This window comes from Gracilinanus agilis, chromosome 2 (genome assembly GCF_016433145.1).
Source record: "Gracilinanus agilis isolate LMUSP501 chromosome 2, AgileGrace, whole genome shotgun sequence".
NCBI classification, from domain to species: Eukaryota; Metazoa; Chordata; class Mammalia; order Didelphimorphia; family Didelphidae; genus Gracilinanus; species Gracilinanus agilis.
The window spans coordinates 565,432,214-565,457,687 of NC_058131.1; the positions used below are offsets into that span (position 1 = coordinate 565,432,214).

The 25,474-nt window shown below is 33.2% G+C and overlaps 1 protein-coding gene across 2 annotated transcripts in view; it reads left to right on the forward strand.

Annotated features, from left to right (window-relative positions):
• Positions 1-25,474, forward strand: part of UACA (uveal autoantigen with coiled-coil domains and ankyrin repeats) — a 102,755-nt gene that overhangs the window by 64,918 nt on the left and 12,363 nt on the right. For both annotated transcript variants that reach the window (XM_044665312.1, XM_044665313.1), the window contains exons 6-15: positions 1,328-1,398; positions 1,608-1,714; positions 2,855-3,036; positions 3,985-4,022; positions 5,131-5,220; positions 7,822-7,929; positions 11,615-11,647; positions 12,149-12,247; positions 12,982-13,018; positions 16,420-16,472. In XM_044665312.1, the coding sequence (XP_044521247.1) occupies positions 1,328-1,398; positions 1,608-1,714; positions 2,855-3,036; positions 3,985-4,022; positions 5,131-5,220; positions 7,822-7,929; positions 11,615-11,647; positions 12,149-12,247; positions 12,982-13,018; positions 16,420-16,472 (818 nt within the window). The remainder of the gene's footprint in view (positions 1-1,327; positions 1,399-1,607; positions 1,715-2,854; positions 3,037-3,984; positions 4,023-5,130; positions 5,221-7,821; positions 7,930-11,614; positions 11,648-12,148; positions 12,248-12,981; positions 13,019-16,419; positions 16,473-25,474) is intronic.

Below are 25,474 nucleotides of genomic sequence, written 5' to 3' on the forward strand. Positions count from 1 at the left end.
AAGACCGAATGAATTCCCTCCCCCTTCTTCTTCCCTCCCTTTTTGGCCTCCCCACTCCCCTGCTCCCTTTGGTTTATCCCTTCTGACTTTCTCAGTAGGGTTAGATGGAGTTTTTTATCCAGATGGATAATAAAGCTACTCTTCCTTCTCCGGGTTGATTATACTGAGAGTAAGGTTTGATTATTACCTCTTAATGCTCTCTTCCTCTCCTTCTTATGGTAGTATTTATCCCCTCTCCTTCCCCTGCCCTCTTTGTGTGTAATAGAATATCTTATTTTTCTTATTTACTCGGATTTTTCTTGGTGTCCCCTACTATTCCTCCCCTCTTTCCCACCCCCCATGTCATCTTAGACCATTTAGTATCCTGTCCTCTCCCTATGAATTATTCTTCTGGTTGCTATAATAGTGAATATTATAGTAGTGTATAGAGTTCACGATAATTATATCTTTAGATCATTTTTCACTTGTTTCATGATACAGATAAATGTTAAATGACATTTTGTATATTTTACTTTAAAATGTAAAAGAAACAGAATGAGTACTGGTTTTATATTTAATAATTTTATGAATTAAGGTTTTGCTTGTTCTTTCAGATGTTTTCAGTAATATGTTTTGCTTTCATCAAAATACATTTAGAAGAGAAAATATGGCTGAATTTCATAAATGTTAAATTTTCTTTTCTTGCATTTTACAGCAGACACTGGGAGCCAATACTCTTTTCATTCTTATAACAGCAGAGGGATTAATGAATGATCATTTTCCACAGAAATGTAAATTTCTCTGACAGATGAACTTATCATTTATTTTCCCTCCATTTTTGATGTTAAAAATAGCCTGTATGTTTTTTAAAAAGCTTTTAGCAAAGACCAGAATATATGACCCTTGTGCTAAAAACATTGGAAAGAAATCTGGACTAATGAATCACATTTTTTTAAGGCAACTTTGTGAAATTATGTGACAATTTTTTTTTGAGTCGAGGTGCCATATGGAGATGTAAACCAGTTAAACATGATATATAAAAGTAGAGAATAAGAAGCAAATTTAAATTTGATTTTAATTATGTGTTTTGTATGCATGGTAGCACATTCTGTTCATAGCTAAGGAAATTTTCTTGTATTAGAGAAAAGTAATTTCCTCAGAGTCAATTAATATAGTATTTTTAAATGATCCAGTTGAATAGTTCTTCAGATAGAACTGTAATAGACTATATTGTTGAGACCAGTGTATTAGAGGTTGTGAAACTCAAAAGGTAGAAATAGTTTATGTATTACATTGATAGGAAAACTTTAAATGCCTCATTAGCATATGTTTTCTCTCTAATGTGCAGCGATGGCAGATTGTACTTCTAGCATACAACTGCTTTGTGACCATGGAGCCTCAGTAAATGCCAAAGATATGGTAAGTTAACTTATATTCATTCCATGTTCCATCTAGTGTAGGGAATACTGCTTTTCTCTACTTCCCCCTTTATTCCATTGTGAGTCCCTTGAGGGAAGAGACTATTTTTTGTCTTTCTGTGTATCCTCAGCACTTTGCACATAGCCTGGCACGTGGTAGGTGTTTCATAAATGCTTGTTGACTTTTCAGTTTGTCTTACTACTATCTAGGATGGGCGTACACCACTGGTACTGGCCACTCAGATGTGTAGACCATTAATATGCCAACTTCTGATTGATCGGGGTGCAGATGTTAATGCCAGAGACAAACAAAGCAGGTAATATAAAGCCAGTAGTTAAATGGCTAATTCTTTTAAATTTAGATTCATGTTTATGTATGCCTGGGGACTGGAAAATGCCTATCTTATTTTGCGCAATAAGCATATTCATAAAAAATTTTATATAAATTTAATTAAAGCCAGTTAAGTACATGAAGGACAGATTGTTATAGTGAATTTTTTTAACCCCTTACTTTCTGTCTTAGAATCAACATTAAATATCAGTTCCAAGGCAGGAGAACAGTAAGGGCTAGGCAATTGCGACTCAGTGACTTGCCCTAGATCAAATAGATAGGAAGTGTCTGAGGTCATGATTGAACCCAGGACCTCCCATCTCCATGCCTGGCTCCTTCTCCACTGAGCCCCCTAGCTGCCCCATGGTGAACCTTTTTTTGTAAAAGAAATAGCAATAAAATTTATTATCACTGCCATTTTTATAAATATACTTTATAGCAGATTTAAGATTATGAAAATTAAATCTTTTTAAATATAATTTCATAAAAATAGCAAGCTAAGCTGCATAAGGTAAACTTATTTAATAGCCACATGAAAAATACCCAGAACTAACATTTAACATTTCCAGTAGTTTACTTAGGATGATTGAAAAAAATAACAGATTTTGTATGTGTTGGTTGAATTTATAATTTGACCTTTTGGTATATGACACGATTTTATGACTTATAAAGTAGTATAATTCAAATATGAATTAATTAAAATAAAAGGGAACTCTGTTTTATTTAGTTAATTTGTTGAAGTGCCTTCAATGAGATAAAGAAAGGGAAGAGGGTGAAAAAATTACTTTTGTGATACTTCATTTAACCAAACTTCTTGAAACAATTTGTGTTGTTATTGTCATTTTAAACAAAATCAGCTATCATTAGAATAATACCAACATTTCCTAATTCATTTGAAACAATATTACTGTGACTTATGGTGTTAGTAAGATCTAAATTAAAATCACCCCTCTGATACTTAATAGCTGTTTGACCACTAGGAAAATAATTAACCCTTATATTATTCCTTGGAAACTCTTTAGGATTTATTTATTGAGCCATAGGGAAATGCAGTGCATGGTTTTCTTGAATTCTGTCAAATGTTTTCTTATACTGTTTTGATTATTGTGGTTGTATCTTCTTCTAGGACTGCACTTATGTTAGGTTGTGAGTATGGTTGTAAGGATGCTGTGGACGTTTTAATTAAAAATGGTGCAGATGCCAGCTTGTTAGATGCTCTAGGCCATGATACTTCTTACTATGCAAGAATTGGTGATAATCTGGACATTCTATCCTTAATGAAGACTTCAGCTGAAAATGCAAACAAAGGTACCCAGGAATTTCCTTAATTTGGAATGAACGAATGAATGAATGGATTGATGGATGGATGAATAGATAAAAAATACTTAAGTGCTTATCAGGTATCGAACTTTGTGCTAAGTTCTGAGGATATAAATGCAAAAACAAGATAGTTCTTGCCATAGGAAGCATAAGTTGATTTACGTGTCCTTTTCAGAATCAATGGCAGTATTGATTTGATTACCATTCTTTGAGTATTGAGGTAGAGTACTGTAGAATGAATGCTGTAGCAGCAAGATTGGCAAAGAGATAGCCAAAGTGAATGATTGTTTAGGCTATATTATCTTAATTTAGGCAAAGGTCAGTTAAAATAAGCAAAACAGTACATAGAAATTTTAGTATTGAAATTTTCATGAGAACAGAAAACTTTCTTCATTGAGAAAAATGTCTCAATTATTAAATCTTTTAAATATCCATCTTCTTATATGACAGAATGCCCTTTTTTGCTTGGTTATTTTAGATCTGTTGAAGTAGAACTTACTGGTAGTATAAAAGTCCTGGGTAATTATGACAATTAATCCATTGGGAAATTATTTAGAATCTTGAAGGTCAAGTATCAAGTGAAGTCATACTAGCACTACTTTTGGGAAATGACTTTGTTCCTTTTATGTGGATGTATTTAAAAAATTCTTGACCTTTTTTCTTTGAATGAAATAGAACTACAATGAATGAAATTAGTAAATCAGCTTAATTTGTAGAAGAAGTAATAAAGGTAAAGTAGGCAAACGGACAAAAGCAACATGGAGATCTATATTGGAGTCTCCCCATCACTTTAACTGTGTGACTCAAGCGAAGTCTGACTTATGAGAGGAGATTGAACCAGATGCTTTCTAGGTTCTCTTTGAGCTCTAAAATTTTATAAATCTATGAATAGTATGCATCTAAACTAATATCATCCTTCCATTTTTTGCTCCTTAGGGAGAGAACCTTTGAAGAAAGGACTGTCTTTCCAGCAGGTAAGTCTTCATTCCAAAATGTAATAAACCATATTTGGGTTGGTAGATTGAAAGACAAATTCTACTAAATTGACATAAATTGAATGTCTTGAAAAATATAAATAGATTTTCATTTTTGTAGTGACTTTATATACTTTATAGAAGATTTTCAGATTGAAGGCCTTTTTTCCTGATCATTCCTGACAGGACACAGAAATTTTTTAATCTTTATTTTTTTCTCTTTTTTTTTTCTTATTAGCTACTAGATACTTATTATTGGATTCCCAATGTTAGGTTATTTAATTATATGTTCAATTTAAATTGCTGGCTTATTGATAAGATTTAGAATCTATGATAATTTCTTCCCTGACTCATTTACAAAACACATTTTAGGTTATAATGTGTCATTTTATGAATGAATTTTGCTGATGCCTCATCCCATCCATTTGATCTGAAGTGTTGTCACCTCATTCAATTTAAAATGAAAGCTTATAAGTTTTGTTTGTTATGGTTCACCAGAGACATGCCTTCTTTACTGTCATTCATTCAACAAGTATTTATTAAATACCTACAATGTGCTAAGTAATAGGAATCCAAAGAAAAAATCAGTATGGATTTGGCTCCTCTATTTTTGTGTTACATGATCCTCAAATGAAACTCTGCTTCATTTTATGACAGCTAATAATTGAGATCAGAATATGTACTGTTATACTTGAACAAAGTCTTTTGATAGTTTTTAATTCTGCAGTTAATGTGATCATTTCTTTGAATATATTTGGTAAACTATTACTCTATGGATGTGACTAGAACTTAAATAAGATACTATGCTTTAAAATGACTTTTGAATAGCTTGAATACTCAAGTAATTTAGTATTTTGAAACTTTCAAATAATAGGTCAGAATTATTTACAAGAAAGTTGTTTGAAAGTGAATTCCATTTTCAGAGTGACATGGATTTTTAAAATACAGATAGAAATACTGCCACCTTGTGTAATAAAGAGCAAAGCTTAAAATCATAAAGCAAAATATACTGGGTTTAAAGTTTCTCCAAAATAAGTCTCTAAAATTTATTTTATTTTATTTATTCATTACTTTAACCTTGTTACATTTTAATGTTGAAATAACTTAGGTATCTTATGTTCCACCAACACGAAATCTGTTGCATATGCAAGATGATGTAAATATGAGATCATATCAATGGGAGCAGAAAAATGTTCAGGTAATGTTGGGAAATGGGCACACTCAAAAAAATGGCATGTTCCTTTGAACAGTAAAATCAAAGTGTTTGGATAGGTTTATTTCTATTATTTTGAATTCTCTGTTATTGCTTGATTCTCCCTTAAAAAAATAAATTATCCTAACTTTTCTTAGTTGTTTTTCACAGTATATGGAAGTACAATAAGTTTTTCACTGGGAACATCTTTATCAGTGAAATCACAGATCCAGTCCAGAGAGAGAGAGAGAGAGACACACACACACACACACACACACACACACACACACACACACACACACATCACACATGCACCTGCTACAAATACTCTTTTTACATGTGGGAGTTTGTGTGTGAGTGCACATGTATCCACTCATTTGGTATTTCAGTTTGTATTGGCACTTTTCCCATAATTTTTCATCTTTGAGAGTTGCCTGAGGCACAGAGAAGTTATATCAATTGCACAGGGCAGTACATCCAATATGTGTCAGAGGCAACACATGAATCCAAGGCTTTACCTTGAGACATTAACTCTCCAAATTCCCACCATAATAGCTATCTACTTTGTTGATTGAAATGATTTTATTTTAGTTTGTCTTATTAAGGCGTACTCATAATAGTAACATCCTATAGCTCCTGGATATGTTGAGGACAAAAAATACAAATATTTATCCAACACAACTGTGTTAGGGGCATCTGGGTGGCTCAGTGGATTGAGAGTTAGGCATAGAGGCAGAAGGTTCTGGGTTTAAATCTGGCCTCAAACACTTCTTAGCTGTGTGACTCTGAGCAAGTTACTTGACTCCCATTGCCTCTAGCCCTTACTGCTCTTCTACCTTGGAACCAATACACAGTATTGATTCTAAAACAGAAGGTAAAGGTTTTTTAAAAAACTGTATTGGATTAGACATAGCAACTATGTAACTATGTGGTTTATATAGTTGAACATGTAAAAATGTAATTTATATGTAAATACCAGGTGCTACTTTAATAAAACAAGAGTACAACTTTATTTTGATTTCTACATTCTTGTGCCATTTCCTACTAGGTATTGTCTTTGGGAAAAGATTATAGATATTGTAATGCTTTTTAATATAGTTCATTTGTTTTTATCAGATGGCCGAAATGGCGATAAACAGTAAAATGTTAAGGATGATCTCATTACAAATTTTGGAGGCTTAAAACTAAAAATAGTTTTGACTTATTTGGTTGATAGACTATCTTATTTTTGTTAGTAACAGTGTCCTTCACTTGCTGACTTTTGAATATTTAAAATGGTATTTAATATAATTCATATGTAATATATAAAATAAAATAACTTAATTTAAATGATGTAAATACTTTAAAATAGTATTTATTGTTGTTATGATATTGTAATGGCAGCATGGTAAATTGAGTAGTGTTAGTAATGGAGTGAAAAATATCTGGGTGTTGAAATCTTGCCGCCAACATTAGCTGTATAGCCATGAGCAAGCCATTTAACTTATCCTTAAGCCTCAGTTTTCTCATGTCTAAAATGGGGATAATACCTTTAGTACCCACCCTACCAGGTTGTTTTAATATTCAAATGAGACAGTGCTAAGGTTCCCAGATTTTCTCAGTTCATGGTGTCATTAGCATGTGTCACTAATTTTTTCATGATGCTTTGAAGCGAAAAGAAATACTTAACAGTTGTTTTTTTAAGTAGTTAGGTTAAGAAAACTTATTAAGAATGTCCTAACTACTTAATAGCTAATTGAAAAAACAATACATATAGAATAAAAGTAAAACTATTTTTATTTCATTCTTAACAGTTCATTCTTTACAGTTATTTACTAATGAGGTATGTATTCCTGTTAGGCACTATACAGCCTCTCAAACCTTTGAATCCGATCCTGATATCCTCATTTCTTTTTTTAATATTGATATTTTTGCATAGTACTTGCTTCTTATCACAGCAATTGCTAAAAACTCAGCTTTGTAATGGTAATATGTTGCAAATGAGAAAGTTAGAGAAGATGTTGGCATTGCTAAAAGCTCAAGTGAATAAAAACGTACTTCAAATATTTTAGGACATCATTAAAAGAAGAAATGTAGGGTGATCTAATACTGAAACAGTGAGTTCTTTCAGATTCTGATAGATGTTTATAATTGTGTTTCCCTTGAAATTTTTTAAAGTTACCTTTTGTATTGATTCTAAGGGCTAGACAGTTGGGGGGTAAGCCCAGGGTCACACAGCTAGGAAGTATCTAAGGCCAGCTTTGAACCCAGGACCTGCCATCTCCAGGCCTAGATCTCTATCCACTTATCCAACTAGCTGCCCCTCCCTTGAAAAATTAAAATATCTCACAGTGCCCCTATGGATTTGCCATGGTACACACTTTGAGAACTGCAGCTATAATATGGATAAATTTTTTTGTAAACTTTAAACTCCTATGTAAATGTTAGTTATTTCTTGTGTTTATTTTTTTAAGTTAATTGTTTTAAACTTGGTTCGCATTTCCATGGTTATTTTGTGTATGATTTATAGTAAGAGAGACTGAGAAAATGTATTATGGATCTATTAACAAAAAAAATTTAAGTACCCATTTATCTTTTATCCTCATTATTTCTCAATGTATTTTTAAGGATCTAGAGGCTGAAAATGAAGATTTGAAAGAGAAATTGAGAACTATTCAACAAGAACAAAGAATATTAATCGATAAAGTCAATGGATTGCAACTTCAATTAAATGAGGTATAGTCTTTGTATAATATGTTTAAAAAATGATTCCACATAATTCTCATCATTAGCAAACATTTATGGACCACTTGTTAGTGTGCAAGGCCTCCTGACCTCTTTACTCTTATAGAGCTTACAAGTCTATTTGAAGAGCCAAGACATATATACAAACAGATAAGTTATTCTACAAAGCAGAATATGTTCAATTATGATTGAATGGTTTGGACATTAAATGCTAATGGTCTTCAGAGAAAGGAGAGATCAGTGTAGACTGATATAGTTAGGAAAGCTTAAGGGAAAAGGTAGGATGGGAGATCATCTTTGAAGGGTGAGTAAAATTTATACAAGAGCAGAAATGGGAAGAAGGGTTGATTGAATATGGGAGAATGAGAGAGAATAGGGAGTCAAAGATGATGCCAAGTTTTTGAACCTGCGTGACTAAAAGATTTGTAGTGTCCTTGATAGTAAGAGGGAAGTTTGGAAGAGGGGAGCTGGGGCAGAGATAATTAATTGTATTTTGGATATATTGGTTTTGAGATGCTCTACCAGAAATCTTGCTAAACTTGTCCAGTATGTGGGTATGTGGTTAATTTGTTGGTCTAAAGCTCAGGGAAGAAATTGGGCTTGAATATTTATGAATTTGCATAAAATGACAAATTTAGGAAAGATATGAATTAGCCAGATGGTACTTTGGATGGAGAGGGCTTGTTGCTGGGGATTTGATGTGCTATCACTTGATTGGACAGGGCCTGTTGCTAGTAGTACCTGGAAAGGTAATTCAGGTGAGCTATCTCTTGACTTTGCTCTAATATATAGGAATATCTTCATTGTTTCAGCAGTAAAGAAAGTAAAAGACAGAGTATGAGGAGAAGGTAGATACAATATAAATAATACAATCAATACAAAAAGGTTCTGAAATAAGATAGAACTGCAGATAAAATGGACTTGCTTTCGAACAATGTCTTCTAAAATGCTAATCAAGAGTTTTATTTTTATAGCTTGTGACATTTAGGGAACTTCAATAATGCTGAGACAAATAACCAGAGTATTTTTTGCAAAAATAAAATATAGGGTGAGGTATTTGAACTTTTAAAGTATTTTATAATAGATATTCTTCAAACAAATAATTCTGGGACACTTTGGTTCTAACAGAAAATAATTTGGAACATATTACACAAAATGTTTATTTCAATTTCAGTTATTACTAAATGTAATATAAACACAATTTTTTTCCTAAGAAAAATTTAAATTAATGAAATAAAAAGTCACTCTGAAATTTAAGGATTAATGCTAATATCTAACTATACATTGAGAAGCATTTTTATTTAGTAATTGTGGAAAATAAAATAATTTAAAGGGTATTACGATTTGTATTGATATTTTCAACTATATTTTTGGAATAATAAATAATTTTGTGACTAATAGTCATAATCATATAGCACAATAATGAAGAAAAAGATAATAAACAAATTTAATATTCAACACCCCAACATTTAGTTTCCACTGTGTGTAATTCATTACACAAATATCTATTGCAAACAAAGGAATATAAGACATGTTCCCAGCCGTTGAGGATCTAACAATTTCAGTAAGAACTTATTAATCACCTACTATGTTCAAAGCATGGTATTAGGTGAAATAAAATGAAATTTTCTACTTTTATAAAACTTGGTAAAAATAATATTTCAAACTATATATTCACTAGAAGTATATACTTCTCATAAACTCTTATACTTGGTATCTTCAGTATAGTCAGCTTTTTTGTGCTTAGTAGGTTTTAGCTGATAAAATGGAAGTCTGCCTTTTGGAGTTTATAGTGACTTGGGAAGGCAAGATTTGTCCAAGTAAAAGAGAAGCAGTAGTATTTGTTTTTAATGGGATTTGGAAAGAGAAAGAGATGATTGTGAATTTCTGTGCTGAGAGAAAGCTTTAAGGAAGAGACTTGAGCTAGATTTCAAGTGATGGGTAAGATTTAAATAGGCAGTATTGGTCCCTAAGTAGGGTGGCTAGAGGCAGTATGAGGAAAAAGGAAGTTCAGAAGCTGGTAGCAGTTGCAGCTGTATGGTTCAGACCTCAGGCCCAAAGCTGGATCTCATTTCCAATGTTCAGCCCAGACTGCAGAGGAAGAGGTAGGGTGGGAATCCTCAGTCAAAGGGGAGTCTACAATTATGCAGCTCTGAGGCAATAGAGTTGTTCAGCTGACAGGCACATTTGTCAGACCCAAATCCAAGGCAGGGATTTGCAGAGCTCAGACCATGGGGACAATTATCAGACTTTGCTCTGGATCAAACAACAATGAAACCACTGAAAGCTTATAGATCCCCAACTTGTCTTTGAGATCCTGGTATAATATAACACTCAACTCCAAGAAAGCAGTAATAGGACCAGCCCAGACCTTCCCTCTTGAATGCACAAAGCCAAGTCCTAATATTAAATACTTGGAAGAAGAGGGAAATAAAAAAAGAACCCAATCATAACTAGCTATTGTGCTGACAGATAAAATAAAGACACAAATGGAGAAGAAACTAACTCCAAAACATTTTCTCTGAGCAATGCCTCAGAGAAAACCATGGTATGGACATAAACTCAACTAGAATCCCTGAAAGAGATGAAGATGAAGTTTATATTTTTTTAAATGCTTGTAACAGTGATTTTGCTTTCCTTACCTTTTTCAAGATCATAGAGAAAAGTAAAAGGGAGAGAATGATCATCATTATTGTAATAGTTAACAATTATATTACACCTACTGTATACCAAGCAGTATGCTAAGCACTTAAAAAATATCTCATTTGATTCTCACAATAACCTGGGAGGGAGATGATATTATTATTCTCATTTTTTATAGATATTGAGGCAAACAGAGGTTAAGCAATTTACTCAAGGTCACACAGCCAATAATTTTCTAAGGCTGAATTTAAACTTGTCTTCCTGTCTCCAGACCCAACATTCTTTTTACTCCATCACCTATTTGGAAGGCTGATCTTTGTTTGAAAATTAAAAAAAATTTAGAATTTGAATGGGCATGTAGCACAAAAGCTGTAAATGCTGACATTCTTATTTTTACAAGTAAGGACACTGAGGCCAGAGAGCTTAAGGGAATCATCTAGTTATAACAGGTATTAAGTATAAGGGCCTGAATGAAAGTAGCAATATAAATAGAAAGGAAGAATTGAGTGTGAGTCATCAATGGAACTTGATTATGTGAAAGAAGTAAAGGAAGTCTGAGATGACTGAAAATGAACTTAGGTAAAAGCAAAAGGGGAAAGAGAAACTGGTTTTGTAATTTCTTTGATGTAGACAATTCTTAGGCGAAGAAACTCCCTCCACCAGGTAAAGTTAACACCTTCTCCTCAAATCAATTTTAAAGAATTTAGCTTAGTCTAGAGTACTGAGGAATTGTGACTTGCCCAATTATATTTAGGCAGAAGCAGTACTAAAACTTAGATTATCCTGGCTTTGAGGCTAGTCTTTTCTATCTACTACACCAGCAATATACCTATAAAATTATTCATAAGCCCATATGGGATCACATATTTATTACCATAAATAATTTCAGTACATTTTCATTCTTATTTTACCTTCCTTTCTCTTTTATTAATAAGTTTTTTAAGAAATATGAAATTATTCTTTTTAATGGATGCAAAGCTCATCTGTCTTTGAAACTTTCTATGGATGTTGAAAATAATTTTATTTTTTTCAGGAAGTAATGGTTGCCGATGATCTTGAAAATGAGGTAGGAGAAAAACAGCTTTTTGAGGGAAAAGATTCTGTCTGTAAAAATTCTGCTATACGTAAAGGTCAATATGTAGAATGCGAGGGAAGTAAAGACAGCTAATGAGGAAATAAAGAAATTTAAAGATGATGAGTGAAGTGAGTATAGCTAGGATTCTTTGTGAAATGGTAGTCTCTGATTGGGAGTTGCTGATCAGGAGAGCAGGATTGAGGGCAGAAATTTTTCCTGGGGGGAAAAGGTGGTTGTCAAGTAACTAGAGAAGTCTATCTAAGAGTGTGAGTTGAATCAGGTCTAGATGGTACATAGTAGTCTCTTCTAATGTTAAAATTCTCTCATTTCTTTTTTTCGTTTTTAAATTAACAAATAAAGTTTTACAGTGATAAAACATTGAAAAATTTCCATTATTTGAGGATTAGAGGGAGATGAAACAGTGTCAACTTGACCTGTGGTTTCATCAGTATAGAGATTTCCTGGTTTTTTGCTTTTTTATTTTTATTTCAGAAAGAAAAACTGAGATCCCTTTTGACAGTCAAGGAAAAACAGCATGAAGAAAGCTTACGGACTATTGAAGCTCTGAAAAACAGATTCAAATATTATGAGGTATCAATGTAAAATTGTGGGTTCAATTTAACTTTAGGGGACAAATTTAAATACTTTGAAACTTTATCTTGTTTTAATGTATAGTGGTATTTTTTTCCTGCAAGTTAGATATCCCTATGTGATGTACTCCTGTAAAAAAATAGCAAAATCTCAAGAATTATGTTTCCATAGGTTTATTATTTGATTTGGTTGGAGTAAAACAGCATGATTTGACCCATCATTGAACTAGTTAGTGTTTTGCTGTTCTATAATCACAAGCCTACTCCAAGCAGTCATATTTCTGCTACATAACCATTAGCCACTGAGATACAGGAGAGAATGTAACTGTCAGAACATATCTATAACTACGACTGGGAAAAGTTTCAAAAATCTTATAAACCTTAGGTATGGTGCCATATTTGATTACAAAATTAGTATACCCTCACTTTTTTCTCTGTATACTTCTCATAACTGATATGTGATTATGTTAGTTTCAGGAAGTATTGATGTAGCTAATGTGAGCTTTACCCATATAGCTCTTTTGATCTTCACATCAATTCTGAGAAGTAGGTGTTTAATTTTAGCAAAATGTTACTAAAGTTTGAAAAGCTGCTAAGATTTTAACTTTTAATAATCTAATTATCTATTTTGATATATCTTCTCAACAGAAAATATTCTTCTAAAGATGTCATTGCAAAGTTGATTAAAATAAAGCAGCTTCTCATTTAAGTTATAATTTGCATTTCTCATTTCAGGGTGACTTTGTGGGAGCAGGAAGTCACTTCAATGGTAGTAAGTACCTAAATACAGGCTATACTTCATAATGACCTGTATAAATTATAGTGAGAATGTTTATTTGGACTTATTTAATGTAATTCTTTTTAATGGTGCTACTAACTTTAATTACTAATGTACTAATTTCTCCAAGACTAGATGAAAACAACCATCATTATATGTATTACTTATAGATGTAAGGGAGAAAAAGGTTTTTTTTGGTCAATTATATTTAAAGGTGGTCGCCAGGGGAAATTTCCCCAATTTAGGAATAATCTCAAGTCAAAATTGACTTTTATGGAAGTTTATTTACAATTGAGAAGAGAGAGGAAATAAGGAAATAAGAATCTAACACAGTAGGTAAATTACTAAGATCCTCTAATTAGTCCAGGTAGATCTAAATAACTCTTAGCCAAGAGTCAGAGGGCCAGAGGCCTGGAGGTGAATGAAGCAAAGCTTCATTCACAGAGTCTATTAAAAGAAGTTACTTAAGAGAAATTCAGGAAGATTCAGTCAGTCTTTAAACTCACCAAGGTTTTAGCGTTCCAGCCAGCTATCCTCCATGGACCAGAAGAGCTCCTTCATCAGCCGCCCTCTTCACCAGTAGCCCTCTCCAGTGGAAGACCTCCTTTTAAAGGGGTCACTTATGCATCACTTCCTGTGTCTCCCTTCTACTTTGCGTGTCCAGTCACAATAGAAGCTTCTCGTAGGACTGCCTAGGGGACAGTCAGTTGACTCTGATTCGTCACCCACTCTAGCACATGTGGGTTACGAATTGGAGGTGCTCTCTCCTTTGGTGATTAAATCTAAAGATGGGAAGTGTAGATTTAATCTAATTATAACATAGGCTTTAACTTTACATTTCATATTTAAGGTATATTGTTATATAGTCAGTGTCTGTGCTATCAGATTGACTTTGCATATCATGAAGTAGAGAGCTTTTTTTTTTTTTAATTGAAAGGAATACAATTTCCCTCACTCATTAGGGGAAAACTTTGCATGTATTCCTGAAAGATAGGTATAAGAAATATGAGCAAATATTTTTAAACTTCTTGGGATTTAAAGAAATCACCATTACAATTTAAAAAATTCAAATCTCTTACCTTTTTTCTTAGAATTGATACTAAGTATAGGTTCCAAGGCAGAAGAAATGATAAGGCCTAGGCAATTGGAGTTAAGTGACTTGCCCAGTAGCATATAACTAGGAAGTATCTGAGGCCAGATTTGAACCCAAGACTTCCTGTCTCCAGATCTGATTATCCACTGAGCCATCTAGCTGCCCCCGTAATGGAGTCTTAAAGCGATACATCATTTAACTTTCAAGTTTTTCATTGTTCTTCACTGTAAACTACCTAATTTGCCAGCAATGTACACATAGGTCTACATTTTTTATCTCACTATCTTCTGAACTGGCTCATTTTGATAGAAAGTTTGCCCTCGTTGTCTAAGAACTATGTTATCGAAGCACAAGTTCCAACAGTTTCCCCCAGCTGGAAGGGCTTTGAGTATTAGCTTGGTGATGAAATTTTGACTTCTGAAATTCAATTTGGAGAGATTTAAAGCCTTACCTTCTGCCTTAGGATCAATATTAGGTATTGGTTCTAAGGCAGAAGAGTGGTAAAGACTAGGCAATGGGGGGGTAAGTGACTTTCCCAGGGTCACATAGCTAGGAAGTGTTTGAGGCCAGATTCAAACCCAGCACCTCCCATCTCTGGGCCTGACTCTCAATCTACTGAGCCACCCAGCTGCCCCCAGCATATCCAGTTTTTGAAGGAGTTTTGATCTCTGATGGTGGAGGGAATATCCATACTAATGAAATTCTGAAACCTTAAGAAAGATATTTTTCACTTAATACCAATTGCTCCCTTCTGAGGACTTAAAGACAGTCCTTACTCATAATTATGTATACATCAAACCATTGATATTCTTCACTTTATTTGTTCTAAAATAGAAAAAGGAAATGTTTAAGAATTAATAATTTTAAACTATCCCAGGGACAGAGAAAACAATAATTCCTAATGCTTTAAAAATATTGTGTAAGCTTTTATTTGTCTGTGCCCTCTTCTGTTTCCCTCCTACTGCTCCTTCTCCCATCAAGTTCTGATTTATTAACTATGAGTCTTTCTAGAGGACTGAAAGCTTAATATTAGCCAAATGAAGCAGTTTTAGGCAGGATTCTAAGAGACATTTGTATCTAGGACAAGGGAGATGCTCATCTTACTCTTCTTTTCACTGGTCAGAACACATTCTGATTTTTTTGCTAATTTTTGTTTTTCAGTTGTTTCAGGTATGTCTTACTCTTCAGGACCCCATTTAGGGTTTTCTTGGTAAAAATACTAGAGTGGTTTGCCATTTCCTTCTCTAGTTCATTTTACAGATGAGGAAAATGAAGCAAATAGAATCAAGTGGCTTGCCCAGGGTCACACAGCTACTAAATATCTGGAGCCACATTTGAGCTCAGATCTCCCTGTTTCCAAAGCCACTCTATCCATTGCACCATCTAGCTGCCCCATGTTGAATTCTAGGCACCACATGTTAGAAATGACATCTACAGATTGATGTCACTGCCAAATTTCAAGGAGAGGGCAACCAGGATGGGAACAGATCTGATCTTGCCATTTTATATCAGTTGAAGGATAGTGACAATATTTAGTCTTTTAAGGAAGATATGAGACTAGAAATTAGAGCTGAAAGGAGATCCCTAGAGATCATATATTCCAGTCTCCTCATTTTATACATGAAGAAACAAGGAGCACAATGGTTAAGTGATTTAGCCCTACATGTAGTAAAGTAGACTGGGATTTGAACTCAAGAGTGTCAGGCTCCAAATCCTATAGCTTTCCTCTTTCCTATGCTTTTGGATATCTTTTAAATATCTGAAGGTCTATCATTAAGGAAGAAAAGTTACTTTTTTCTTCTCAGCCCCAGAAGGCAGAATGAAGAGCAGCTATAAAGACAAATCTAGAACTGATCATGGGATGTTTCCCAATAAATAGAAAATAAGCTTCTTGAAAGCAGGAACTATTTTGTTTTGTCTTTTTATCACCATTACCTAGCACAATGTAGTGCTTAATAACTACTCACTGAATTGGAGTGAATAAAATGAAATATGCTGCTTTGTGAGGTGATGGGTTTCTCCTTATTAGATGTCTTCAAGAAAAGGCTGGGTGGTTATTGTTGGTTAGAATGTCCCTTTCTATTTCCAGGGTATTTTTATTCTTTGATTTTAATAACCTTACCTTTTGGAATTGATTCTATCTTGTAAAAAACTTATCAGGATTAAGTATATTTTTTATTTCTCTCATAATTGATTCTTTTTTCTTTTGTATGTAACAATTTGAGATTTTAGGACCAAGCTAACATTGAAACTAAATTTGAATAAATATTTATAGATTTTTGTTGTTGTTGTTGTTAATTAGGAAAAGAAGATGTGCTTCTTAAGCAGACTCAGATTTTTGTTTCAGAATCACAGGTAACTATTTTTCTTATGCTTTTTATACCAATTAAAAATTAAATAGAATTTGTGTTTTTAGACTATTACTAGAGAAACATGTTCTAGTGCTTTGTAATAGATTTGTTGTCAATTGCTATGACTAGTTTAAAAAGAGTTAGCAGTTTCTGGTGCCCCCTAGAGTAATTTTGGTGGAAGTAACTTAAGTAAGAGAGTCACATTTCTTTTTATTCAGGGTGAATGTTTTCAACTCCACAGATAGCTCTTAGTTATTTGTACAGATGAAGGAGAACAAAGACATGAATGATTTTTTAAAGTGACATATTTTTTCTTATGCAAAAATAAGTAAATTAAAAAAAATTTCTTATTAAAAATAATAGTGTTGGACTACGTAATCTTTAAGCTCCTTGCAAAGTTTTATGAATAAATGAAGAAGGCATTTATTAAATACATGATATATGTAATGCACATTACCAAGTGTTGTGGATATAAATAGAAAATCAAGATAGTCCTTACTTGCAAAAAACTCATATTGTGATGAGGGAGATAAACATAGGGAAGGTATGTTCTATGATATTTTTTCTTTTTTTTTTCTTTAGAATATTTTTCCATGGTTACATGATTCAAGATCCCTTTCCCCACTCCTCCTTTCCTTCCCCCTTCCCAGAGCTGACAAGCAATTCCATTGGGTTATACATGTATTGTTGTTCAAAACCTTTTTCCATGTTATTCATATTTGCAGTAGAGCAATTCTTTAACATCAAAACCCCGATCATATCCCCATCGAATTATGTGATCCATCATGTGTTTTTCTCCTACATTTCTACTCCCACAGTTCTTTCTCTGGATGTGGCTAGCATTCTTTCTCCCAAGTTCCTCTGAATTGTCCTGGGTCATTGCATTGTTGCTAGTAGAAAAGTCAGTTACATTTGATTGTGCCACCACCGTGTATCAGCCTCAGTGTACAATGTTCTCCTGGTTCTGTTCCTTTCATTCTGCATCAATTCCTGGAGGTCTTTCCAGTTCACATGGAATTCCGCCAGTTCATTTTTCCTTTGAGCACAGAAGTATTCCATCACCAACAGTTACCACAATTTGTTTAGCCATTCCCCAATCAAAGGGCATCCCCTCATTTTCCAATTTTTTGCCACCACAAAGAGCATGGTTATAAATATTTTTGTGCAAATCTTTTTCATTATTATTTCTTTGGGGTATAAACCCAGCAGTGGTATGGCTGGATCAAAGGGCAGACAGTCTTAAAGCCCTTTGGGCATAGTTCCAAATTGCCATCCAGAATGATTGGATCATTTCACAACTCCATGAGCAATTAATGTCCCTATTCTGCTACATTCCCTCCAACATTTATTATTCTCCTTTGCTGTCATGTTAGCCAATCTGCTATGTGTGAAGTGGTACCTTGGAGTTGTTTTGATTTGAATTTCTCAAATTATAAAAGATTTAGAACACTTTTTCATGTGCTTATTGATAGTTTTGATTTTTTTATCTGAATATTGCCTAGTCATGTTCCTTGACCATTTATCAGTTGTGGAATGGCTTGATTTTTGGGCAATTGACTTATCTCCTTATATATGTGAGTAATTAGACCTTTGTCAGAGATTTTTGTTATAAAGATTTTTTCCCAATTTGTTGCTTCCCTTCTAATTTTGGTTGCATTGATTTTGTTTGTACAAAACCTTTTTAACTTAATGTAATAAAAATTATTTATACATTTTGTAATATTTTCTAACTCTTGCTTGGTCTTGAAATCTTTCCTTTCCCAGAGATCTGACAGGTATACTATTCTGTGTTCACCTAATTTACTTATAGTTTCTTTCTGTATATTCAAGTCATTCACCCATTTTGAGTTTATCTTGGTGTAGGATGTGAGATATTGATCTAAACCTAATCTCTCCCATACAGTTTTCCAATTTTCCCAGCAGTTTTTGTCAAATTGTGGATTTTTGTCTCAAAAGCTGGGCTCTTTGGGTTTATCATACACTGTCTTGCTGAGGTCATTTACCCCAAGTCTATTCCACTGATCCTCCCTTCTGTCTCTTGCCAGTACCATCTTATTTTGATGACCACTGCTTTATAGTGCAGTTTAAAATCTGGTACTGTTAGGCCGCCCTTCTTCACATTTTTTTTTCCACAGTTTTCCTTGATATTCTTGATCTTTTGTTCTTCCAAATGAAGTTTGTTATAGTTTTTTCTAATTCAGTAAAAAAGTTTCTTGGTAGTTTGATAGTTATGGTACTGAATAAGTAAATTAATTTGGGTAGGATTATAATTTTTATTATGTTAGCTTGTCCTACTCATGAGCAATTAATGTTTTTCCAATTATTTAGATCTAGTTTTAATTGTGTGAAAAGTGCTTTGTAGTTGTGTTTATAAAATTCCTAACTGCTGCTGAATTTTGTTGGAAATACATAGAAATGCTGATGATTTATGTGGGTTTATCTTGTACCCTACAATTTTGCTAAAGTTGTTAATTATTTCCTCTAGCCTTTTAGTAATTTTCTTGGATTCTTTATGTAGACTATCACATTATATGCAAAGAGTGATAGTTTAGTTTCCTCATTGCCTATTTTGATCCCTTCAATTTCTTTTTCTTCTCTAATTGCTACCACTTGCATTTCTAGAACAATATTAAATAATAGAGGTTATAATGGGCATCCTTTTTTATACCTGATCTTATTGGGAAGGCTTCTAATGTGTCCCCATTGCAGATGATACTTGCTGATGGTTTTAAATGTATACTGTTTATTATTTTGAGGAATGGCCTTTCCATTCCTATTCTTTCTAGTGTTTTCAATAGGAATGGGTGTTGTATTTTTTCAGAGGCTTTTCTGCATTAATTGAGAAAATCATGTGATTTCTTTTGGTTTGATTACTAATATGGTCATTTATGTGAATGGTTTTCCTATATTAAACCATCCTTGTATTCCTGGTATAAATCCCACCTGGTCATAGTGTATAATCCTTGTTATAAGTTGCTGTCATTTTTTTTGCTAGTGTTTTATTTAAGATTTTTGCATCTATGTTCTTTAAGGAGATTTATCTATAGTTTTCTCTCTCTGTTTTTGGTCTTCCTGGCTTTGGAATCAATACCATATTTGTGACATAAAAAAGAATTTGGTAAGACTCCTTTCCTTATTTTTTCAAATAATTTATATATATTGGGATTAGTTGTTTTTTAAATGTTTGATAGAATTCAATTTTGAATACATCTGGCCCTGGAAATTTTTTTCTTAGGAAGTTCCTTGATGACTTGTTCAATTTCTTTTCCTGAGATGGGATTATTTAAGTGTTCTATTTCCTCCTTTGTTAATCTAGGCAATTTATATCTTTGCAAAGATTTGCCCATTTCATCTAGATTGTCATATTTATTGCCATATAATTGGGCAAAATACTTGGTAATAATTACCTAATTTCCTCTTCATTAGAGGTGAGATCACCCTTTTCATCTTTGCTATTGTTAAATTGAGTCTCTTCTTTCTTTTTTTAATTAGATTAACCAGTACTTTATTTTATTCATTTTTTAAAAGTACCAGCTCCTACTCTTATTTATTAGTTCAATAGTTCTTTTACTTTCACTTTGATTCATTTCTCCTTTAATTTTTAGGATTTCCAATTTAGTGTTTATCTAAGGATTTTTAATTTGTTTTTTTTTATTCTAATTTTTAAAGTTGTAAGCCCAATTCATTGATTTCTTCCCTCTTGATTTTGTTGCTATAGGCACTAAGAGATATAAATTTTTCCCTGAGTCCTGCTTTGACTGTATCCCATAGGTTTTGCTATGATGTCTCCTCATTGTCATTCTCTTTAATGAAGTCTGTAATTGTTTCTATGATTTCTCTTTTGACCCACCAGTTTTGAAGAATTAGATTATTTAGTTTCCAATTAATTTTACATTTGCCTTTCCATGGACTCTTCTTAATTATGATTTTTATTGCATTATGATCTGAAAATATTATATTTATTATTTCTGCTTTTCGGCATTTGCTTGCAATATTTCTATGCCCTAGTACATGGTTGATCTTTGTATATGTACCGTATAGTGCTGGGAAGAAGTTTTATTCCTATTTATTCTTATTCAGTTTTCTCCAGATATTTGTTAACTCTAATTTTACTAGTATTTCATTTACTTCCCTTCTTATTTATTTTTTGGTTTGATTTATCTAGTTCTGAGAGGGGAAGGTTGAGTTCCACCTCTAATGTACCCTTACTATCTATTTCCTCCTTGAGCTCCTTTAATTTTTCCTTTAGAAATCTAGATACTATGCCATTTGGGGCATAAATGTTTAGTAATGCTACTACTTCATTGTTTATAGTACCCTTTAACAAAATGTAATTTCCTTCCTTATCTCTTTTAATCAGATCAATTTCTACTTTAGCTTTGTCTGGTATCATAATCGCTACTCCTGCTTTTTTACTTTAGATGACACATAATAAATTCTGCTCTAGCCTTTTGCCTTGAATCTGTGTGTCACCCTGCCTCAAATTTGCTTCTTGTAAACAACATATAGTAGGATTCCTGTTTTTTAATCCACTCTACTATCTGCTTCCATTTAATGAGTGAGTTCATCCTATTCACATTCAGCGTTACAATTATTAACTGTGTGTTGCTCTCCATTGTATTATCCCCTTTAAGTCCTGCTCTATTCCCTTTCACTCTGTTCTTCCTTACCAATATTTTGCTTTTTGTTACCCCCAACCCCCTATTTCCTCTTCCATCCAATTACCTCCCTCTTCCCTTGTCTTATTCTCCTTCTACTTCTCAGTGGGTAACATAGAATTCTATACCACACTGAGTAGGGTAAGATAGAATTCTATATCTCACTGAATATACTTGTTTTATCCTCTCTGAGCCCTTTACAATGCAAGTAAGGTTTAAGCATTACCTGTTGCCACACTTATCCTCCCCTCCCTAGAATGATTTTTCACACCTCTTTATGTTATATAATTTACCCCCTTCTATCTGTCCCTTCCCTTCCCCCTGTGCAGGCCTCTCTTTCAGCCCTTCATCAATTTTTTTTACATATCATTCATATGCATATATATCATATGATACATACATATCATTCTATATCATCACATTTACATATATACCATATCATCATGATCAGCTTATTTCTCCACCCTCTTTCTGAGTAAATTCATTCTATCTTCTCTACTACTAAGAATCATTTTTGAGAATTATAGAAATCCTCTTTCTATGTATACATATAAACAAAGTCCCTTAAACTCTTTCTTATTTACCTTTTCGGGTTTCTCTTGTGTCTTATATTTGGACTTCACAATTTTTATTTAGGTCTGGCTTATTCCTCAGGAATACTTGGAAATCTTCTACCTTATTGAATGTCCATTTTTTTCTGCTGAAAGAATATACACAGTTTTGCTGGATAGGTGACTCGGTTGAAAACTCAAATCTTTTGTCTTCCTGAATATCATATTCTATGCCTTTTGATACTTTAATTAGAAGCTGCTAGGTCCTAATCATGATTGTACCTCCATGTGTAAATAACTTTTGCCTGTGAATATTATCCTAACACATGGTATTTAATTTGTTTCTTTCTGGCTGATTGAAGTATTTTTATCTTGATTTGGTGGCTCTTGAATTTAGTTATTATATTCCTGGAAGTTGTCATTTGAGGATTTCTTTCTGGAGAGGATTTGTGAAATCTTTCAATTTCAGTTTTGTTTTCTTGTTCAAGGATCTCTGGGCAGTTATTTTTGGTAATTTCTTGTAATATTATATCCAAGGTTTTTTCTTGATCATGACTTTCAAGTGCTCCAATAATTCTCAAATTGTCTCTCCTAGATCTATTTTCTAGATCAGTTGTTTTTTTTTCAATAAGATATTTCATGTTTTCCTCTATTTTTTCATTCCTTTGATTCTCCTTTATTGTTTCTTGATGTTTCATGAAATCATTAGTTTATAGATGGTCAATATTGATTTTTCAGGCCCGATTTTCCTCTGTCATTTTTTTATTTTTTTTAATTGCCCCATTTCTTCTTGCATTACTTTTATTTCTTCTTGCATCACTTTCCTTTCTCTTTGCATCACTTTCATTTCTCTTTCCCACTTTTCCTCTGCCTCTTTTAATTGGTTTTTGAAGTCCTTTTTGAGTTCTTATAGAATCTATGTCCACTCCATATTTTTCTTTTGGACTTTGGGTGTGTTTCCTTTGCTTTTGCTGTCCCCTTCTGTGTCTGTACCTTGCTCTTTGTCTTTATAAAAATTCTTTAGAGTTAGTTGCTTTTTTGTTGTTTGCCCATTTTTCCTATGTAATTATAGGTAGGCTTAGGAAGATGATGTGGTGGTCTGAGAGCTGAGAGCTCTGAGGAATCCCTCTCCCTGCTGATTCAATTGACTCTTGTGATGCTTATAGATTAAGGCTTGCCTCAAGTTTAGGTGTAAGCTTTTGATTTCACTCTGATCTTGATCAGATCAGGGACTGATCAAATTCTAACCTCAGGCTTAGTCTCAAGTTTTTGGTCTCACTGTGTACTTGATCCAATCAGGCACACCTTTGATTGTTCTATCTTGGAGCTCTGCCCTGAGTTTTAGGCAAAAAGATGAGTATTTTGTATTATCATCCACCCCAAAGTGTGAATAAGTCCTTGTCCTAAGTCCAGATTAGAATTCCCTGGGTTGGGGATCTGGACTTCTCCACAGGTTTGGAATTTCAAGGGTTTTAGGTTGGCTTGTACCTCTATTTGCTCAGGCAGGGTCTCAGGGACTGGATGTTGGCTCAGGCATAGGTTCCCAATCCTCTGACAGCAGATGTGGGGTGGAGAGGTGTGGCTCACTCTTGGCTTGCTTTTCCCTCCTTGCCACAGCTTCTTGCTGAATCTGCTCTCCTCTCACCTCAGTGCCCCAGATATCTATTGCCTACCTTTTGGCTTTTTCTTTTCTTGAGAGTTGTTTCACTCTGTCTTCTTGTTGGTTCTTTCACTCCTATATTCATTTTGTGGTGATATTTTAATCTTGATCTGAGAGGATTCTCATGGTGGCACAGAGCTGCTAAGAATTACTCTGTCATTTTGGTTCCATGCCCAGAAGTCCAACATTCTATGATTTTTAAAAGGAATGTGAAATGTCAGCAAAACATATTTAAGAATATTAGGCACAAAACTCTTAAGAATGTTGATGCTAGGGGGCAGCTGGATAGCTCAGTGGATTAAGATGGGATGTTCTGGGTTCAAATCTAGCCTCAGACACTTCCTAGCCATGTGACCCTGAGCATGTCACTTAACCCTCATTGCCTAGCCCTTAGCACTCTTCTGCCTTAAAATCAATATGTAGTATTGATTCTAAGACAGAAGGTAAGAGTTAAAAAAAAAAAAAGAATGCTGATGCTGTCAGTGAGCTTGATAGTAACATTAGCTACTGACCAGGTCATCAAACCTTAAGATTTTACTTATAAGCACACAGAGAAAATGACTACTAAAATTTGCTTCTGTATTTTCAACTTCATTTTTCTCAGTTTAGCTCCAGTTTCATTAAATTGCATTAGAACATACTAAAATAAAGGAAGCACTTAAATCATATTTATGTTATTTATCAAATATTTAATGAGAACATTGCATATTGACTCTCTTAGAGGGCTAGTCTTAGAGTCAGGCAGACTAACATTAAGTCTTAACTCTTCTTTCATTTAGACTGGAGGTGACAAGTCTCTTAAACTTTCAGTAGACAAAATAACTCAGTAAAAAATTATGGATAAGTTGCTGTTTTGGGGGAAGGAGTTTCTTGCTACAATCACCAAGTTGTGACACCCTTTTTGCCTCCTAGTTTTGCTCCTTTTGAAAAAGGAGAATTGCATATGATACTATGAATCTTCACTTTCAAGCTTATTTCTTTTTTAAAAGTATATAATGAATATATACCTTAATTATATAACAAATAAATACTTTAGTTTCAAAAGTGTTCAGTTTGTCTGTCTCCCTCTGAACATTCTTCTTCTTTCTTCTATGTGTTTAAAAAAAATCTTATTGATGCTTTTTTCTTTTTTTTTTTCCTTTGGAATCACTATAATCATCCACCTCCCAAATTTAAAAAAAAATACAACTATCTTAATGTAATAATCCATCCTCTTGTCATTTAGAGTACAATAATATTTGTTCAACCATTCCCCAAATAATGAGCACTCCTTAGTTTCCAGTTCTTTGCTAAAACTAAAAGAACTATTATTAACATTTTTTGTATATGTGGATCTTTTGTTTCTTTTTTTCACTTTATTGTCGTAGGGGCATAGTATAGTGATAGCACTAGGTCTAAATCTATGGTCCTGTGCTCTAGTAGACAAGATTGACCCAGACCCAGCCCCAGATCCAGACAAACATAAATAAGAGTTAAATTGTAAAAATTACTTTTTGCTATTCTGAATTTAATAAACATATGAACATTTTCATGCACAAGTAGAAAAAGAGGAATTCAAATGAAATGAAGAGTTTATAAAGCTTATTTTGAAATTATTAAATAAATTCAACATGCTAGTTTCAAAATTGTCCTTATTGGTATCTACCTTTAAACTTCTTTCTTCTCTGTTCTGTTTGGAGAATTTAAAAAATGCTCAATGACACTTTTTTTTTTAAAGCAAAACAAATCTATTCTTTGGCCATATGTTTCACTCTGTATGTTTAGTCTATCAAAGTTTTTAAAAAAGCTATATATGGCCTTCAAATAAATTATTTTCCTTGCCACTGCTTACTTAATTATGTATATGTATGTATATACATATCTATAAACTTCAAGTTTTTCTAAATGTCTCTCACCATTTCTTATTGAGCTATAATATTTCATTTAATATATATCTGGTTATTTTCCAGTTAATGGACACTTATTAATTATAGCTTTCTTTAAATTAATATTTCTAATAAGTATATTTTATCTTTTCTTTTTAAAGATTATCCTCTATTTTCTTCCTTCTTAGTAGACTTAAGAGTATAGACTTTCTACTTCATCTGTCTGCACCTTACTTTCTAAAAGACTATAATTGCTATTATGCATAATTGGC